The 19,907-nt window shown below is 34.8% G+C and overlaps 1 protein-coding gene across 2 annotated transcripts in view; it reads left to right on the top strand.

Annotated features, from left to right (window-relative positions):
- The window catches only part of ANGPT1 (angiopoietin 1), a 247,010-nt gene extending 227,380 nt beyond the window's left edge, over positions 1–19,630 (top strand). For both annotated transcript variants that reach the window (XM_054499250.2, XM_054499249.2), the window contains exons 8-9: positions 4,866–4,996; positions 17,108–19,630. In XM_054499250.2, the coding sequence (XP_054355225.1) occupies positions 4,866–4,996; positions 17,108–17,268 (292 nt within the window). In that variant the 3' untranslated portion in view covers positions 17,269–19,630. The remainder of the gene's footprint in view (positions 1–4,865; positions 4,997–17,107) is intronic.
- Positions 19,631–19,907: the final 277 nt, after the last annotated feature.

Here is a 19,907-nt window from a genome sequence, read left to right as displayed (position 1 = left end):
CTGAAAGAGAACCGTGAAGGTCATTTTGAATTTCTTAGTAATTGTGAGAAAGATAAACTAGTTCCATATGGTGGCAGGGAGAGAGCTCAGAGCCAAAATAAAAATCTGCTCAGCTTGTCAGTACCTACGACCTTAAAGTTCAGATATCTGCGAGTCTGTCTACTGTTTAAAAGGGTTGAGGCCAAACTTCAATTTCTCATACAAACAACTCCCACTGCCTTGGATCATGAAAGAGACACTTGGCCACCTGAGTACGGTGAAGATGCAAAAATGTGAAGAGAGTGAGTCTCTTAAGTAGACAAAATTAGTAAGAAACTGGATTCATGAGATTGGGCTGCCCATTTAAAAAAAAAGAAAGTTCTAGAATGTCTTGGATGATACATAGGGATATTTTGAAGCCTGTTCTTCCATAATAGAACTCACTGTTGTCCTATATTCATTAAGAAATGTGATGATTTAGTCTTTATAATTACTGAAATTTTTAAAAGTGATTGAAAAGGAGTAACTATGTTTTATCAAAGATGACTAGAGAATAATGACTAATTTCAATGGACATCAGTTTTCCCATAATACGCTAATTGAAAAAATAAAAATGCTGACATTCTTTATAGTCATTCGTCTGAAGGGACTCATATATTTTTTTCTTTATTAGGAGAAAATACATGGATGAGAATAAATGCCATAATTCTATGTTGTGGCTGCATTTTTGGTCACATCAAATTAGATTCTCTGGAGTTTTTTGTTTTGTTTTGTTTTTCACAGCTTCCTTATGTCTGTCCCTAATGTTTTTTTCTGGAGGAACATTTTGTTTTTATCTTCTAACATATCGTCTTTCATACAGGCCATGTCTACACTGGCTGAACACAAGAAATAAATAACCAGGATTCCCATGCTGTTATTTTGGGAGATGTATTCTAACTAATGTTTCACACTTCCAGTTCACTGTCATGGTAGTCAGGTGCAAAGCCATCCTGTATATTGATTTTTATTTCATAAACTGAAAGTCTATTTGGAACAATTATTAGCTTCATAGAGAAAGCCACAGATAGTTAATTACACATAAGGACTAGATATTAGCCAGAACCAGTGTTAAAAAGAATCATACAAATGTTCTGTTTGAGCCTCAACTCAAATAAGTTTTTTTTTTTTTAATCTAATTACAGAAATACTTGGCACTAATGAGTGACTGGTCCTTAATTTACCTGTATCAAATAACTAGCTGTGGTTGTTGGCTTTGGGCCAAAAACTGGGACTCTGAGCTAGCTAAAGAGCTGCTAAGAAAGAATGAGCCCCTGAACTGTGCAGGGGACCTATTCTGGACTGCATAGATTCTCCCAGAGTCCTTCTGGGATTCCACAGAAACACAGTTGTCCTCATGTGCAAAGTTTTTAAAATAGTGTTTAGAAGAAATGATTTTTATGAAATTTCATCTTTATCTCCCAATGCAAGAGACTGTGTGTCTCTTCCTTAGAAGATCATAAGCCACTCCTCTGTGACATGCTAAGGATATAAACATGGGGGGATGAATACTACTTCATGTAAATTACAAGTGCTACTAAGTCTCAAACAGTGAAACATTCATTATTCTTCAATATATCAGTCCCTTCTACTTGTACATCATTTCAACCAATATACGCCACTGTTTACATTGCACATCTTGAGACTCCTCTCTACTTCTGCTTTATGTTTTAATGCTTAATCTGGGCAGGACCTTAAGGAATTATGTTCACACCTTATTAGAATATTTCTTTTTTAAAAAATAATTTCAGCTGAAACACTAACCTTAAGCATATTTTTATTTTGAATTTGCTTTCAAATTGTTTTCAGTTGGCTATTCATACAATACAAATAAATTGTTCAATAAAATGTAAGGAATAATAGGAATTAAGACATGGCCTTTTTTTCCTTTATTCTATCTGTATAATGCCTTGCTTATGTTTTTATATTCTGGAGTCTCTGAGAAAATAAGAATAAAAACAAAACTGGAAAGATAAGAAGGATGTGAGAGACTGTATGTATGTATATATATATATACACACACACATACACATACCTACATATATATTTTTTAATTATTTGAGTTGGATGGGCAATGAAGTGAGTACCCAGGTAGGTATGTTGAATACCTAACTAAATGAGATGTAAAAGCTATACTTCTGAAATGTGGACCAAGTATATTTTGATATTAGAGTTATTTATATTTGAGTTTGCTTTTGCTTGCTACCTTGAGCTTACCAAAAATTAATCAGTTAGTAAACCCATCATCCATCTATTCAATGAACACTGAGGCCTTTCTCTATCTCAGAGACTGTTCAAGATTTCAAGATTCTGATGATTCAAAGATGAGTAAGACATAGTTTATGCCTCAAGGAGCTCACAGTTTATTATGGGAAACAAAAAAGTGAAAACACAATTAAAATACAGCAAGTAAGTGTCATCATGAAGATGCTGATTTGATGCTCTTTGAGGTTATACTTGGAACAAATCTTAAAGGATGGATAGAAATTCAGCAGCTTTTCAAACCTGGAGAGTACCTTCTAGGAAGAGGGGATGGTACTTGCAAATGTATGGAGAAATAAGAGTGTTGCTTAGAGGGAATAAGTGAGTGGGTAAGGCTGGAGCACTATGTGTACGTGCAGAAAATAACAAGACGTGGGAGGGTTGGGGTGGGTGAGACATGAGAAAAAGTAGACAGTAGACAAGTACTAGACTTCAAAGGCCTTGCAAACCACAGTAAAGAATTTGGATTTTATCTTTGAATTTTGAAGGAACAACTGAGCAACTTTAACCAGGATAGAGGAATGATGAGATGCATGTTTTTGAATGAGCTGCATGGACTTCATGGGGAAGGGGAAGAAGTGAAACTCAAGGCAGGGAGACTAGTTGTAAGTCTTCTTTGATAATCCAGAGAAGAACTGCCAAGATTAGAAACTGACCTCCAAGTCTTAAATAGATCTGGAAAGATGTCTCTTTACTGATAGCCTAACATAGCATTGATAACATTCATACGGGGAAAGGTCAGGAAAGAAATGTGGATTTTATTGTAATCCTAATACCTATACCAGCACACATATTCTACAATTTTGCATCATCAGTTACTTGTAGTCTGCCTCTCAGAGTTTTAAAATACAAGCTTTTATGTGATAATTCAACATTAGAAGATTATTTGTACTACTGTGAACCAGAAGTTCCATTAATTATTGAAACCAACAAAAACTGACTGAGGTTTACTTGTATACTTTGCTGTGGCTCAAAATCTCTGCAGAATATTTGTAAAATATTGCACAAACATCCAATAATATTGTTTTTTGCTAAAAATAATATCAAATACTACAAACAATAGGATGTATACATATACCTAGATGCAAACACAAGTTAAAATATATCTCCAAATATTAATTGATCTTTATTATTCTATTCTATTTCATAATAATGTAATGTTTTGCTCAGAGCCAGCCTAGGTTTTAGGAGTGTCTCACTCATACAGAGATAGGAATCACCCATTAACTATACTGTGGGTGGATAGGATTCATAAGTAAGACCCAGGCATACAGGTGGTGACCTATATGAATTTGAAGGGGATATTACTACATGATTCTGATGAAAGCATTGTGCTGGTATGGAGAAGCAGTGTTAGGTAGAGCTAGAGAGAGAGGGGCTAGAGTCTTAGCCAGAGAACACCTTGAGCATAAAGCTGTTGATACCACAACTTCAGTTTAGCTACTCTAAGCCCTGTGGAGCCACTGAAGGACTTGAGCAAGTTTACATTAGTTCTAAGCACTACATTGCCCAGAAGGATATGAAAGCAGCATGTACGATCAGTAGGAAATGAGCAGACATCGGACAGGTCACTACATTTGGCAACTATTGTGATTTGTCCATTAGTTCTCGGATTCTAGGACAATACTTGACAAAATGTTCTCTTTGGACAGTCTGCAAAGAGAAATCTGAGATGCTAGTTGAAAACAAACATTCCTGGGGTTAGTAAATAGGCCTTTTAAACAGAAGATCAGATGATTTATTATATGCACAACCATTAGAGGGCCACTGATCTAGGTTAATGCAAGTTTTATATAAGAAATGTTTCTAGATAGTAAGAGAGGTTCTTCGAAGAATGCCATATTAAACAGATAGGATTTTGAATTTAATTTTAGGGATACCTCTAGAATACAAGTCCCTCGAAAGCACGGATTTTTGTTTTCTTTTCTTATATGTCTTAAGTGCCTAGATCAATAACTGGTATATAGTTTGTGCTCAGCAAAATTTGTCCAGGGAATGCATAATGATTCAAAGCTTGAGTTTTAGACTCATACAAGCTAAATTCCAGCTTACATAGCTTCCCTAAATCTTAGTATACAAATTGGGGATATTAATGTCTGGATCACAGATTTAATATAAAAATTTAATCAAATAAACACTGGAAATCATTTAACGTAGTGCCTAGCACAGAGGAAATCCTCAATCAACGAAACTTCTTCCTTGTATTGCTATTAATAATGTTTAGTACATCTGCAATATTAAATATTAATGGATTAAGGGAGTGACATACTAAATTGACATTGTAAAAAGCATTTATTTTTAGAGGTTAATACCTGTATTAATAAAATAAATGCAAGTTTTTATGTTTTCTGGATCCTGCATTATCAGAGAACCACATGAGTTTGAGCATGCATAATGAAATAAACTTTTTCCTTCCTTTGTTCTTTTGGTTCAGATAGCTTGGGTCTTCGAGAGGTTTGTTGGAAGGGCTGAGTTCAAAGAAAGAAGAAAATGATGAAAAAGGCAAACATTCAACGAGTTGGTCTTCTGGGTTCTGTTATTCTGTCGAATGGCTTATCTTTCTTTTTTTTTCTTTTTGACTTCAGGTTGTATTTAAAAGGTCACACTGGGACAGCAGGAAAACAGAGCAGCCTGATCTTACACGGTGCTGATTTCAGCACTAAAGATGCTGATAATGACAACTGTATGTGCAAATGTGCCCTCATGTTAACAGGAGGTAAGTCCTATGGGGCCATTCTCTAAGCTATGTTTCATTGGTTTGGGGCTTAAGGTTTCTTATCTATGAGAAAGGAGTATGATCTTATGGTCAGGAAACTTAAGAGCAAGTCCCTAGAGATCATTTTGTTCTGCCCACGAATTTACCCTGCGTTCTTGTGTAAGACATTGCTCGCATATTTAGAGGTTTGCTTCCTCCCCCAACATCAGTAGTGAAAATGTGCTAAGCTTGGTTCTGAATACATTTTTCAGTCTCTTAAGTCCCAGATATTCTACTTTCTAAATAAGCATCTTGATATCCTTAGTAAAATAAACAATAGTTTGGGAACTCAGCATATACAACAATTATTTCTTATAAAATACTTTGCAATTATGTAGTAAGTTAATTGATCATTTTGTTGAAATGAGATAAGAAAAATAAAGAGGTGTAGTTAAACCAAAAGTAACACAGTTCAGACCAGCTATACCAGAGTTTTGCATTATATAATATTAATCATTGCAAGATATTTTAGCTAGTATAGGAGATACCATTAAATAGTATCATATCATAGAGTAAGAAAGTTAATCCTTTTGTACATTTTAAATATTTTTCCAGCCTTCTGATAGCCCCACAGAGAAATTCTCAATTTGATGCTATCATTTCTGTAATACTTCTTCAGCACTTACCAATGATGCTTCTTAGCAAAACAAACAAACAAAACAACAACAATAACAACAGCAAAAAACCCTTATTCATAGTCTCAGAGCCTTGGTTAAGCAGTGGCACATACCTAAAATTAAATAATGTTAGTTTGTTTTAATTTTATGAGTTTTATATCTACTTTCTTTTTTTTTTTGAAACAGAGTTTTGCTCTTTTTGCCTAGGCTGGAGTGCAGTGGTGCTGTCTCAGCTCACTGCAGCCTCCACCTCCTGGGTTCAAGTGATTCTCCTGCCTCAGCCTCCGGAGTAGCTGGGATTACAGGCGCCCACCACCACGCCCGGCTAATTTTTCTATTTTTAGTAAAGACGGGGTTTCACCATATTGGCCAGGCTGGTCTTGAACTCCTGACCTCAAGTGATCCGCCCACCTTGCTCTCCCAAAGTTCTGGGATTAGAGGCATGAGCCACCGTGGCACCTGGCTATATCTAACTTCTATTACAGCAAGTGGTGCTGGTTTCCTCTTTAAATGAATGATATAAACTTGCACTTCAGAATGCATTCACAATATTCTGTATTTAACAAATAATTCATTTAAAGAAAAAATTGTTACATATTAATAAAAGTCATAAATGGATATGGCAAAACTGTGAAGTTGATACATGACTGGCTGAAGTTTGGGAAACACTAAGATAAAACCCAATGGCAAATGATATCACTCAAGAATGTTATAGGCTCTGGCAGGAAAGGAGTTGGCAACAAGCAAAATTGTAAGAGAAATTCCTATTTCAGTGTTTCTCCTCTCACAGTTTTAGGGCTGCTTCTCTCTTACTATAATAACAATCACTACCACCTTCATTGTTCTGATATACTTTCTGTCTTATTCTGTTACAAAACATGTTTTCATATTAGTAAGGAAAAAAATTGTTCAAATCTAATATTTTCCTTTCGCAACACTACGTTACTACCATTATTATAACATATTACATGTTTCTGCACATGTTGTACTATCTTACTTGAACTCCAGATCCACTCTGTGAGATAGCAGGGAGAGAAACTCATCTCTCTGTTGTACATAAGGAAAATGAATGACAGCTAGTGTTTGCCATTTCATCCCAAACATCTAGCACAGCTGATTGTGACACATAGAAACTTATTAGAAAATGTAGTACCTGAATTAGTGAAGTAGTAGTGTACATGAATGAGCATAGTACATGAATGACCATCTTGTAACTCTTGAAATAACTTTTAAATTTTAAAGCCAAATAAATAAATCATTAGGTTGATGTTATCTTCATCAGTGAATAGAGCTTGGAAAAGTATACGTGAAAGTTTTGGATGATGATGATTATCATTTTTTTGAGACCAAGTCTCAATCTGTTGCCGAGGCTGGAGTGCAATGGCATGATCTAGGCTCACTGTAACTTCTGCCTCCCTGGTTCGAGTGATTCTCTTGCCTTAGCCTCCTGAATAGCTGGGACTACAGGTACGTGCCACCATGCCTGGCTAATTTTTGTATTTTTAGTAGAGACAGGGTTTCACCATGTCAACCAGGCTGGTCTCGAACCCCTGACCTCAGGTCATCCACCCACTTCAGCCTCCCAAAGTGCTGGGATTACAGGCATGAGCCACCATGCCCAGCCGGTTTTGGATAAATCTTTTGTCTTCCTCCCTATCCCCAACCCCTCTATTACTACTATCACCAAATCATAGCCCATTGACCCCATCCATGCCACCTATGTTGACATCTTTTCAATATGCTACCAGCCCCAATATTATCAAAACTAACCTATTATGATTCTGCCTCTATCATATTCTATCATATTCTTTTTTTTTTTTTTTTTTTTTTCAGACGGAGTCTTGCTCTGTCACCCAGGCTGGAGTGCAGTGACACGATCTTGGCTCACTGCAAGCTCCACCTCCCAGGTTCTTGCCATTCTCCTGCCTCAGCCTCCCAAGTAGCTGGGACTGCAGGCGCCCGCCACCATGCCTGGCTAATTTTTTGTATTTTTACTAGAGACAGGGTTTCACTGTGTTAGCCAGGATGGTCTTGATCTCCTGACCTCATGATCTGCCCGCCTTGGCCTCCTGAAGTGCTGGGATTACAGGCATGAGCCACCGTGCCCAGCCTCATATTCTTTTCCTTAAGCTTTGAACATATCCTTTTGGCATCACATTTAACATCATCAAATATTAAAAAGTCTCCTATATGTAATTTTATGACTCCTCCCTCAGCCCTCACCCCCAAAACTAGTTGCTACAAATCTAAGATTTTTTTTTAAAAATGGTACACACAAGGTAGGTCTTGAGCTTTTTCCTGAAAGAAAATTTTTCTTTTTACTACTTCCCTGATCTCATAAATGAAATTGTCAACAACTTTATACAAAGACAAAGGGACTTTGATTTTTCAGTTTCCTGCACATTTTAATATTGAAATATGCTTTATTTTCTCCATGTCTATTTTCACAGATATTTTTTCTTACCAAATAAATACAATACATGAAAAACCAGCAGTAAAATGTTTCAAATGTGTCCTTAGAAGAGTATTCCAATGTGTTCATATTTCTGTCATAATAATGAAAATATGGAGTGAAGCAAAGAAGAGAATGTACATCTTGGTTTTCAATGAGAAAACTTCACTGCTCAGATTTATGATTTTATTTCTGCTTTAAATGATTGAATTTTGTCATGTTCTTTCATCTATAATTATTCTTGGACCCAATTCTTGCTCACCAATAAACACATATGTTTGGGAGAGAATATTTCCACTTATTACTTGGGCTGGAATAGTCTAAGTGAATGTGTTTTTGTAATAAATGCCATTACCTTATCAAATGTCCCTTTGAAAGAATCCAGGTCTTGCAAAGCTATTCATTATGGAAAGCTAAAATGTGGAATTTAGATAGCTAAGAACTGGAGAACGTAAGGATGAATGTCATTGACAGTCCAGGTAACTGGAGTATTGCCTGGAACTTAGGTCCTACTTAGCTACTCCCCGCCACTACTACTTATTCTCTGTCAAAATTTCCCTTAGAGCCATTTTCCTCATCTAATGATTTTTCCTTTCCTTTTTTTTCTTTTAAACTTAGTGTTTGAGCCTGTTGCCTATTTAAAATAGCCTCTCTTAAGCAGTGAGACTTCATACTGTTTGGAGCTAATAACTCATAGCTCTTTGTCATCATCAATTAAAGCTTTGTTTTATCTTGTTTATTTACATATTTTTCCTTTGTTTCTTCTAAAAGGGATTAAGAGTAAAATAAGATTTATTGCCCACTAACTATCCTAGTTTTCTTCAAGTACATAGAGGAATTCTAGCTGGAGAATCTGGTATCATTACCCTTATTGGTAAAAGACTGAATGGCAGGAAATAGGCTTAATTGAAAGCAGAAGGTATTTCAGCTAGACCCAAGGTAGGACTTGATCTTTGTTCTTCATTTCCTAACTTCCTTATTTCTTAGCTTTCTTCTATCAATTTAAGGGGGTTAATTACTATTAAACAAATGAGCAAGACAGGCTAGGGCATAAGTTTCATTAAAAATTTAAAAGAAATAGTTTTATCTACTATTTAACGTTAAGAAAATGAAAATGTAATCTCCTTCAATGCATACTTTTTGTATAGATTTATTGTATATGGAGATAAATATGTGAAAAATTCTGATTCCAAAATTAAGACAGTGACAAATTTTTGTTACTAGATTGTCACATTCAAGACAAACTTACTTTCGGCTAAAAAAAAATCTTTGATACTAAATTAGGAGTTTTCAAAGTCTGCATTTCTGAAAGTTTGCTTCAGCTACAGTTAACTAAAATTATTAATATTATAATTAAAGAATTATTTCTAAAAATCTTTCATAAACTGTAATTATTAAAGGTTGCCAACAACAAAAACAAATATATTATCGTTTTACATTCCTTACTTTAGTTTTAATATAATTTCCATATTTAGTACATAATATAAAGGCTATGTAAAAATGTGACCTAACTTTAATCTATTGAAGTAGAAACTCTCATTTCTTTTTCCAATGCGTAAACCATGTCAACTGATAGACAAGACTTTCTAAAGCTAACGAAGGATATTTTTCAGTGCAGTCCTTGAAGAGGGGATAAAGCCATACACATAAATTTCTTAGTACATCTAGAACTTTCCAGATGCTAACAGCAGATAGTTGACAAATGCTCACTTTGCCTACTATGTAATCTTAAAGAAGACAAAGAAAATGATAGAAGCTAGCAGTTTTTTCAACTGGTGTATGACCTTGAAGCGACAAGATCTTTGGGAAAGTATAATTGTCTTAGCATTTTTGGGAACCCAAGAAAGACCTGCTAAGCATGATCAGATAACTAAAATTCTCTATGTTTCAAGGTAAAAATATTGAGAGAAAAGAAGATCCATATGACTAATGTAAGATTGACTATAGAAATCTACATTGCACTACTTTTATTTCAACCCAATTTCTATATTTAGTACATAAAACGTAAGCCTATTCTACACAAATGTAAGTTCTGTGAATCCAGGGATTTTGTGCTGTCCACTACTATATCCCCAGTGGCTGCCATAGTGTGTGGCAGATAGCATATGTTCAATAAATATTGGTTTAATGAGTAAATATGTTAGCAGAGACTCTGAAAGGACATTGCAAAATTACAAACTATTCTGGTGAAAAGACATAAAGTAAATGAATGTTAGTATAAACATGATTCTTGCATGAACTTATATTTTAAATGCCTAATACATACATGCAACAAAGAGGTGACTATCAAAGACTGAAACTAACTTAAGAATAACCAAACCCCAAAAGACTAAACTGCAGAATTATAAAAAGTTGAGTGTTAGGTTCCTGACTGTCAAATAAATTTGAGCTTCCTAAAATGCAAAGTTTAAGATTATATTCCTATTTTCTGGGGCAAAGTTTCCTCTATTAGAAAAAGAGCAAAAAGTATCAGAAAATGTCTTTCATAAGTTTGGAAAAAGGTGAATTAGAATCAATAGTCCTCTCGTGCAAGGCTACAACCAAAGCTTAATAATTGACAGTGTATGAGAAATAACCAATTAATTTTGTATTGTACTCAGTAATAATATTTAAAAACTTATTGAGCTCTTTCTAATGGATACGTTTATATTATCCTAAATGATTTATATTTAATAACATATATGAAGCTTCCAAAAACTCTTGGAAATACAGACCACAATAATACTTTTGGCAAGAACTGAGATACAGAGAAGTTAGATAATTTGCCATAGGTCACAGAATTTTGTCAGAAGTAGAATTTAAATGCAGGTACTCAACCTCCAGAGGCCTTTGTTCTATCTACTCTTTCTACTGCCTCCATTAAAAGGAATGACATTCAAAGAGAATGACAGAGCTCTATTGTACTGTTTGCAGCATCTTTTTGCAAGCATTTCCTCATTTAAACATGGTTAAAAGCAAAATGAAGTATGAGGGAGAAGAGAGGCAGTAAAAGAATACCTAGAAGTTTTAAGTGAATTTGATATTCCTAGCCAGGATAAACAACTTTTCATCTTTAGAACAAAAAGAAGAGAAAGGAAAAGAAAGAAAGAAGAAAGAAAAAAGAAAGAAAGAAAGAAAGGAAGGAAGGAAGGTCAAAAACAAACAAACAAACAACCAAAAAAAACAAGTCCTTGGCCTGAAGGTGATATAGTAAGAGATGACAGAAGGAATGCAGACTTCTAGCAAGGTTCTTTGCCTCCTGCACGCAAGATCCATGCAGCTGCTTCTTGAGGCTTGCTTTCGGTAGGGCCAACTTCGTCCACATAAACTCACCAAGAGATTTTTTCCATTATGATCCCATTGATGGCACCAATCAATTTAGTTTAAACTCATTCTTAGTTAGTGATGAAAGATGAAAATCTTAATTTCTGTGCAAGCTGTTTTGCATACTGCTGATTAGAATACATGCATTGAAAACGAACAAAAGAAATCTACAAAAACAGATATACCTTTTCATTTTGCTGTACATTTTACCACAGAAAAGAAGTGTTGAGAGACGTTTTGTTTAGAATCAGAAGAATTTAAGAGTTAGGTTTCCTGATGTTCAAATAAAGTTGAACTTCCTGAGTACAAAGTTGAGAATCAAATTCCTATTCTCTGGGCAAAGTTTCATTTATTAGCGATAAAATGTGAATTTTCTGCTTCAAAGATAAAAGACACAAATGATTTTAAAAGGCCTGGGATAGTTATTACAAAACTAAATTTTAATGAGTTAAGTGTAAATGAATTGGAAACATGAATCTCAGATTTCTTATTAAAATATACATGAGGTTACAGGTTATGAAGAAAAATGCTTCGAAAGTACATCTCAGCAGTTGCCAACCTTAAGACATTTGGGGCTGAGCGCGGTGGATCACGCCTGTAATCCCAGCACTTTGGGAGGCTGAGGTGATTGGATCAGTTGAGGTCGGGAGTTCGAGACCAGCCTGGCCAACATGGCAAAACCCCACCTCTACTAAAAAAAGATACAAAAATTAGCCAGGCATGGTAGCGGATGCCTGTAGTCCTAGCTACTCAGGCGGCTGAGGCAGGAGAATCACTTGAACCCGAGAGACGGAGGTTGCTGTGAGCCAAGATTGTGCCACTGCACTCCAGCCTGGGCGACAGAGTGAGACTCCATCTCAAAAAAAAAAAAAAAAAAAAAAAAAAAAGAACAAAACAAAACAAGACAAAAAAAAAAAAAAATTTGAGACATTTTATCAGTTGTCCCAATAGCAGAGGATAACTTTTTTTTCGATCCTTTGCTTGCATCATTAAGTTCTTTCAGGCTTGAAGTGCCTTCCCTAGATGAATTGCTCTAGGATATTTCTTATTTGTTATTCCAAAGCATAAACAAAATACGAAGTTAGTGTTTTCCCAGGATTGCACAGAATATATAATTCAGCTATTCAGAATCTTACCAGGGAGGAACTGTAAACTCAGGCATACTCTTCTGTATATTCATAGAACATCTTCATCCCATGCAGATTTACCATATGTACTGAGTATCTATGATCACCTATAAATACAACGAATGCATATGAGTAATGAGGAGTCTGCTATACTTTTGCCTGCATTGAAAAAATGCTTTAAAACACATATTTTCAGGATTTGTGTTTAAAAGACTTGGCCATGCTTAATTTTTAAAAATAAAGGTAGAAAGTGGACAAACTATTTGAAATATTTGATATGAAAAAATTATTTAGTTTGTTTTAATGTGTATATCAAAGAAAACAGAGAATCCTTGCCTATACAGAAATAATTACTTCTGCTACCTTGAAGTTAGGATATTTTATAATAAAACTGAAATTGTCATGAGAAATAATTGCTCTTTTATTTCATTTTCTTCCGTCTTAATTCATCATCTTTATTATCACTTGCTCTGAGATAGATCACAGAAATCATGGCCCACTAGTCTTAAGATAAAGAGTTAATTGAACATTTCAAACTCCTTGATTTGTCATGAAATCAAAATGAAACATTTAAAAAAATTAGGAACTTAAATGCCAAGTTTTTATAATATGAACATTGTATAATTGTACTTATTTGGGTATAATTATTTTCATATTTCTCTAATAAACCCCACTAAGCAAATAAGATAATATATTGGCACTGATGACCTTGTCTTTATTATTAAATTACTATGATGCTCCACAAGATCTTGTCTCTTTCTTTTCTGCCCTAAACATTCTGCCCCATTTTCTAGATAATTTACAGCTGGCACTTAAGTAGGATTTTTTTTTTTTTTTTACAGGCTATAATAGTGCTTTATCTTATTTGATCCTTATAACTGTGCTGTGAAAATGGTTGGTTAGCTCTTAAAATCTATGTTTTATGAATGTGACCTTAAACAGTTCCTTAAACTCTGTGAGCATTAGTATCTTTATTATGGTACTTGCCACATCACTTAAGGCTGTTTGGGGGATAAAATGAGAAAATGCATATAAATACCTTCATATGAACGATTCAATAAATATCAAATACTATTGGTACTATTGTGTAGGATCTCTTGGTTATTAATTGATAAAGTAAGCATGAAAAGTCTGGGTCTTCTAACTTCTGCTCCGGCGCTGTCCAGGCTTCCCATTGCCCAAAAGAAAATGTCTAAAGGTATAATAAAAACCTTTATGTTTTCCCTCCTGTTTATTTTTTAGCCCTATATTCTCCAACCCTTTAACCCACTGGCACTCCAGCCAAGCCAACCTGCTAGCAGACACTCTCTCCTGCTCTTCCAGAGTACAGACCATATAGAAGCTCTTTCTGTCCAGTGAACTCGTACCCATCCTTCAGGACCCAGAGCAGCTGTTGAATGAGTGAGCTTTGTGGTCCCTCAGACAGTTAGCACCTACTGCCTCTGTATTTCCATAAAATTTTCTTCTCTTAGTTTAATGGCTATCGTCTCAATGTGTAGCATTTTGTTTGTCTCCTACACAAAACTGTGCATGCTTTAAAGTCAGAAATTTTGTTTCCAAAAATTTCTGTCCCCTATCCCTATCCATCGGTTAATATTTGCAGAATTGATTCTAGACTCAATTTTCTCCTTTTTTTTTTATGCTGTCACAAATGCTTAGGATGGCTTTGGAAGATCATAGAGAATGAGGGCTCTAAACCGTGTTTGATTAAACATTTAACCTAGCAGATCTGGTTCTTCTGGTTCGATTGTGGTTCCCATCTGTAGAGAATGTTTTACTTGTTTGCCTGATCATGGACAAGCAGGCTGGCTAAACTACAAATTGTTCCATAAACATTGAGCTTCTCACCAGGACTGCCTATTCCTCCACCTTCATTTCCTGCAAGTCATTTCTTGTTCACTGTGCACCAGTTGCACTGATGTCCCTACACATCCCAAGCTTGCTTTCTTCCTCATCGCCTTTGCAGGTGCTGTATTCTGCTTAGCAGGGTCTTTTCCCATCTTCTTGGGGCTGCCTCTCTCCTCCTTCAGGTCTCGTTAAATATCAGCTTCTTTCACGAATGTGAAAAGTGAAGTTATTCTCCTTCAGAGCTCCTACTTATTTTCTTCATGACGTTTTAAGTCATGCATTTTTTGTCAACAGTCATGGCAAAAACCGCAATTACTTTTGCACCAACCTAATAGTTATTTTATGTGCCTACTTACATATATTCATCTGTTTCTCCCATTAGAAGTGAGTTTCATGAAGGCAAGGACTATGTCTGTCTTGAGTATTGTGTAACAACGTTTCACAATAATTATATATTGAATGGATACATAAAGAAAAAAATGAATACAATAAGGACAGGTGTTACATATTGGGGTATCTATCAAATATAGCATTTTAGTAAGCTAAACAACTTCAGACAACAAAGACTTCACAAGGAGAACCAATCAGAGAGTCAATCAGTTAACAAGCCTGCAGTGACCCGCCGTTCATTTGGGAAGCAAACTTTGTTAGGTGTCCTACTAAGTACAGGAGATGACCCAATATACAAGCCATGGCTTTCCATTGTTTTTAGGATGATGAACAAAACACTGGGTGATTTGCTTCAGACCCTCTCAGCTTCAGGTGACTATCCCCCTCTTGATTGTGACCCAGCCATACTGGCCTTCCTTCAACGTCTCCAAAATGCCATTCTACTCATTGCAAACATTACCCCACTTTATTCCTTCAAAAAGCTACACAAGATCAATTTACCTGACTCTCTCACAGGCTCTCACTGTTCCTTGTCTCTTTCCTAAGTTTTCCCAAAGTTTCCCAATGAGCATATCCTTTAGCCTGTGCTCTTTGTTGCCAGGCTGTTGTTGCAACAGACGTCTGTCTTTCTGCACTCCTCTGGGACTCCTGTGACTTCTATAAACCAAATAAACAAAAACACACATTTTACCCTAATGCAACTTGGAAGAGAATTCTATGAATCGATGTCAGTCTCAACAATAGAGTAAGTGTGTTTGCTTGGGAGACCATGGTGCATATTTGAAAGACTATAAAAAGTTCATTAATGCAGTGGAAAAGTGCCTCAAGAAGGTCACAGAAAAGGAGGAGAAAAGTTAAAACACAGGAGCAATCAAGTTGAATTTCATCTCAGAGTTTCATTTCAGTCCTTTAGAAAGAGTCTTTTGGGCAAATAAATTCACTAATATTAGGATGCTTTTTATAATATAAACAGCATATTTTTACCAGCTGTACTGATCAAAAATTAGAAGAATTAATCTTAAGAAAAACAAAGGTAGGATTTTACTTGCAGTTCCTCCTTCTTTTCCAAACAAGAACCTTTTTGTCCCTAGTGTTTTGACTACATTAACATTTATGTTGTTTGCATACAGTTGATAAAACTGCACGGAATATAGTGTCTTTCCAAATTCATCAAGACATACCTTGTGGTTCCCCAGTATGAACTGGTGATTAATGCAGCTTGTTACGCCTCTAGTGTGACTTTATAAACACAAGCCAGCTGTACTCATCTTCTAAAGTCGAAAAATAAGAACTAGCTTTTCTCCATTTAATTTTTTCTAAAGTTTCTGCAAGATGGTGCTCATGTTACAGTTAAACATCAGCTGTACAGCTTTCTCGTTCTTTAGCTATTAGTCCCTTAGGTATAAGTCTGTAATCAAAGAGAGGTCAACTGTATCCAAATAAAAAATATGCCAGAATGTCTCTGGCATAAATCTCTCCCTAAAGATTCAGTAGTGTTACTTCAGCAGACAGGAAAAAACACTATGCTTTATCTAAAAATCTAAGAACTTAATTTATTTAAAAAATAAAACTGAGTTATCCAGTTATCCTTATAGAGAGCTATACAAGCATAGAATTTCCATGTTACTCATCAATTTGTTTTTCTTTTTACTAAGTTTGGAAAGCACTTAAATAACCATAGACAAAATATGGCTGTACAGGAACTGAATGGCTACTATTGCTGAACACTATTTCTATTGTTATAAACTACAGAGAGGGTACATTAATTAAAAGTCCTTTTGAGCATCATAGTCATTGCACAGTATCCAATTAATTTTAGAAGCAGCTTAGGGCCAATTATTGACAAACATATGCAGTAGATGGAGAATATCTTTCTATTTAGATCTCAGTTGCTTGTCTAAGTTTCTGAATTTCTTCACTAATAATTAATTGTTCTATTCCCAATAACAGTCTTAAGATGGAATGCCTTTTATGGGTATATGCATTTTCCTTATTGCACTTGTCTTACATGTAAATCCATCTCTTATGTAGATTGTATCTTGAAGCCCAGAGGCTTCCCATCATTACAAGAAGAAGTGAGTTCCAGTGGAGTCACACTGAAAGCTGCTTTCCATGAGAGCATTGCTGTCTCTGATGGGTCATACAAATCTTAAATCAGAAGTCATTTAAAACAGTTTTACTACTGGGAATATATTTGCTGATGCCTCGTAATTGCAAATAAGCATAACAAGAACAAGCAAGTTTCCCATCATTTAATGCCATTAATTTCCCAATATTCCATTTACTTATAATTGTTGCCTCTCCTTCTCTCTTCTATTATGAACTATTTTTTCAGGCTGGTGGTTTGATGCTTGTGGCCCCTCCAATCTAAATGGAATGTTCTATACTGCGGGACAAAACCATGGAAAACTGAATGGGATAAAGTGGCACTACTTCAAAGGGCCCAGTTACTCTTTACGTTCCACAACTATGATGATTCGACCTTTAGATTTTTGAAAACGCAATGTCAGAAGCGATTATAAAAGCAACAAAGAAATCTGGAGAAGCTGCCAGGTGAGAAACTGCTTGAAAACTTCAGAAGCAAACAGTATTGTCTCCCTTCCAGCAATAAGTGGTAGTTATGTGAAGTCACCAAGGTTCTTGACTGTGAAACTGGAGCCTTTTGAGTTCACAAGAGTCTCTACTTGGGGCGACAGTGCTCACATGGCTCAACTATAGAAAACTCCACTGACTGTCAGGCTTTAAAAAAGGAAGAATCTGCTCAGCTTGCTGTGCTTCAAACTACTACTGGACCTTATTTTGGAACTATGGTAGCCAGATGATAAATATGGTTAATTTCATATAAAACAGAAAAAAAGAGTGAAAAAGAGAATATACATGAAGAATAGAAACAAGCCTGCCATAATCCTTTGGAAAAGATGTATTATACCAGTGAAAAGGTGTTATATCTATGCAAACCTACTAACAAATTATACTGTTGCACAATTTTGATAAAAATTAAGAACAGCATTGTCCTCTGAGTTGGTTAAATGTTAATGGATTTCAGAAGCCTAATTCCAGTATCATACTTACTAGTTGATTTCTGCTTACCCATCTTCAAATGAAAATTCCATTTTTGTAAGCCATAATGAACTGTAGTACATGGACAATAACTGTGTGGTAGAAAAAAACTCCATTACTCCAATTTTTGATACAGTTTTCAGAAAAAAAAATGGACATGATCAAGTAAGGATGTATGTGGTGAAAACTTACCACTCCCATACTATGGTTTTCATTTACTCTAAAAACTGATTGAATGATATATAAATATATTTATAGCCTGAGTAAAGTTAAAAGAATGTAAAATATATCATCAAGTTCTTAAAATAATATACATGCATTTAATATTTCCTTTGATATTATACAGGAAAGCAATATTTTGGAGTATATTAAGTTGAAGTAAAACCAAGTACTCTGGAGTTCATTTTATAGTATCTACTTGCATGTGTATACATACATGTAACTTCATTATTTTAAAAATGTTTTTAGAACTTCAATACTCACCCTGTTATGTCTTGCTAATTTAAATTTTGCTAATTAACTGAAACATGCTTACCAAATTCACACTGTTCCAGTGTCTATAAAAGAAACACTTTGAAGTCTATGAAAAATAAAATAATTATAAATATCATTGTACATAGCATGTTTATATCTGCAAAAAACCTAATAGCTAATTAATCTGGAATATGCAACATTGTCCTTAATTGATGCAAATAAACACAAATGCTCAAAGAAATCTACTATATCCCTTAATGAAATACATCACTCTTCATATATTTCTCCTTCAGTCCTTTCCCTTAGGCAATTTTTAATTCTTAAAAATTATTATCAGAGGAGAAAAACTGGCAAAACTGTTATATGTAAGGGAAATATATACAAAAAGAAAATTAATCATAGTCACCTGACTAAGAGAAATTCTGACTGCTAGTTGCCATAAATAACTTAATGGAAATATTCCTATGGGATAATGTATTTTAAGTGAATTTTTGGGGTGCTTGAAGTAACTACAATATTTTATCAAGAAGTCTTCTCTGCCTATACGTGTCTGAGGTTATAACAGTAAAGAGTTTTTATTAAAACATGAGTCACTATGGGATGAGAAAATTGAAATAAAGCTACTGGGTCTTCTCTGTCGTAAAAGAGACAGTTGTTGGCAAGGTAGCAATACCAGTTTCAAACTTGGTGACTTGATCCACTATGCCTTAATGGTTTCCTCCATTTGAGAAAATAAAGCTATTCACATTGTTAAGAAAAATACTCTTTAAAGTTTACCATCAAGTCTTTTTTTATATTTATGTGTCTGTATTCTACCCCTTTTTGCCTTACAAGTGATATTTGCAGGTATTATACCGTTTTTCTATTCTTGGTGGCTCCTTCATAGCAGGTAAGCCTCTCCCTCTAAAAACTTCTCGACTGTTTTCTTTTAAGGGAAATAAAATGAGTATTTTGTCCTTTTGTGTTCCTACAGACACTTTTTTAAACCAATTTTTGGATAAAGAATACTATTTCCAAACTCATATTACAAAAACAAAGTAAAATAATAAAAAAAGAAAGCATGATATTTACTGTTTTGTTGTCTGGGTTTGAAAAATGAAATATTGTTTCCAATTATTTATAATAAATCAGTGTAAAATGTTTTATGACTCTGTTATGTGTATTATGTAATACCTACATGTTTATGGCAATTTAACATGTGTATTCTTTTCATTTAATTATTTCAGAATAGGATAATTAGGTATTCGAACTTTGTCTTTAAAATTCATGTGGTTTCTATGCAAAGTTCTTCATATCAACACAACATTATTTGATTTAAATAAAATTGAAAGTAATATTTGTGCAACTTCATTTTATTTTTAATACATATTTTGCCAAATTTAAATTAGAGATTTATGAAGATATAGAATCATTGACAAAAACCTACCAAATGAACTAAAGCCTCAATCTTAGAAAAACTTTCAGTCTGGGATGAAATAAGAAAGCTTAGCCTCATTAGAATGGTAGATCAAAGCAGTGGGTCTCAGTCCCATATCCCTACAATATGATTGTCATGTCCTGAAAATTATTACATGCCATATTATCATGTGGCAATGGACAAT

Source organism: Pongo pygmaeus, chromosome 7 (assembly GCF_028885625.2).
Source record: "Pongo pygmaeus isolate AG05252 chromosome 7, NHGRI_mPonPyg2-v2.0_pri, whole genome shotgun sequence".
NCBI classification, from domain to species: Eukaryota; Metazoa; Chordata; class Mammalia; order Primates; family Hominidae; genus Pongo; species Pongo pygmaeus.
This window is presented reverse-complemented; position numbering and strand designations above follow the sequence as displayed.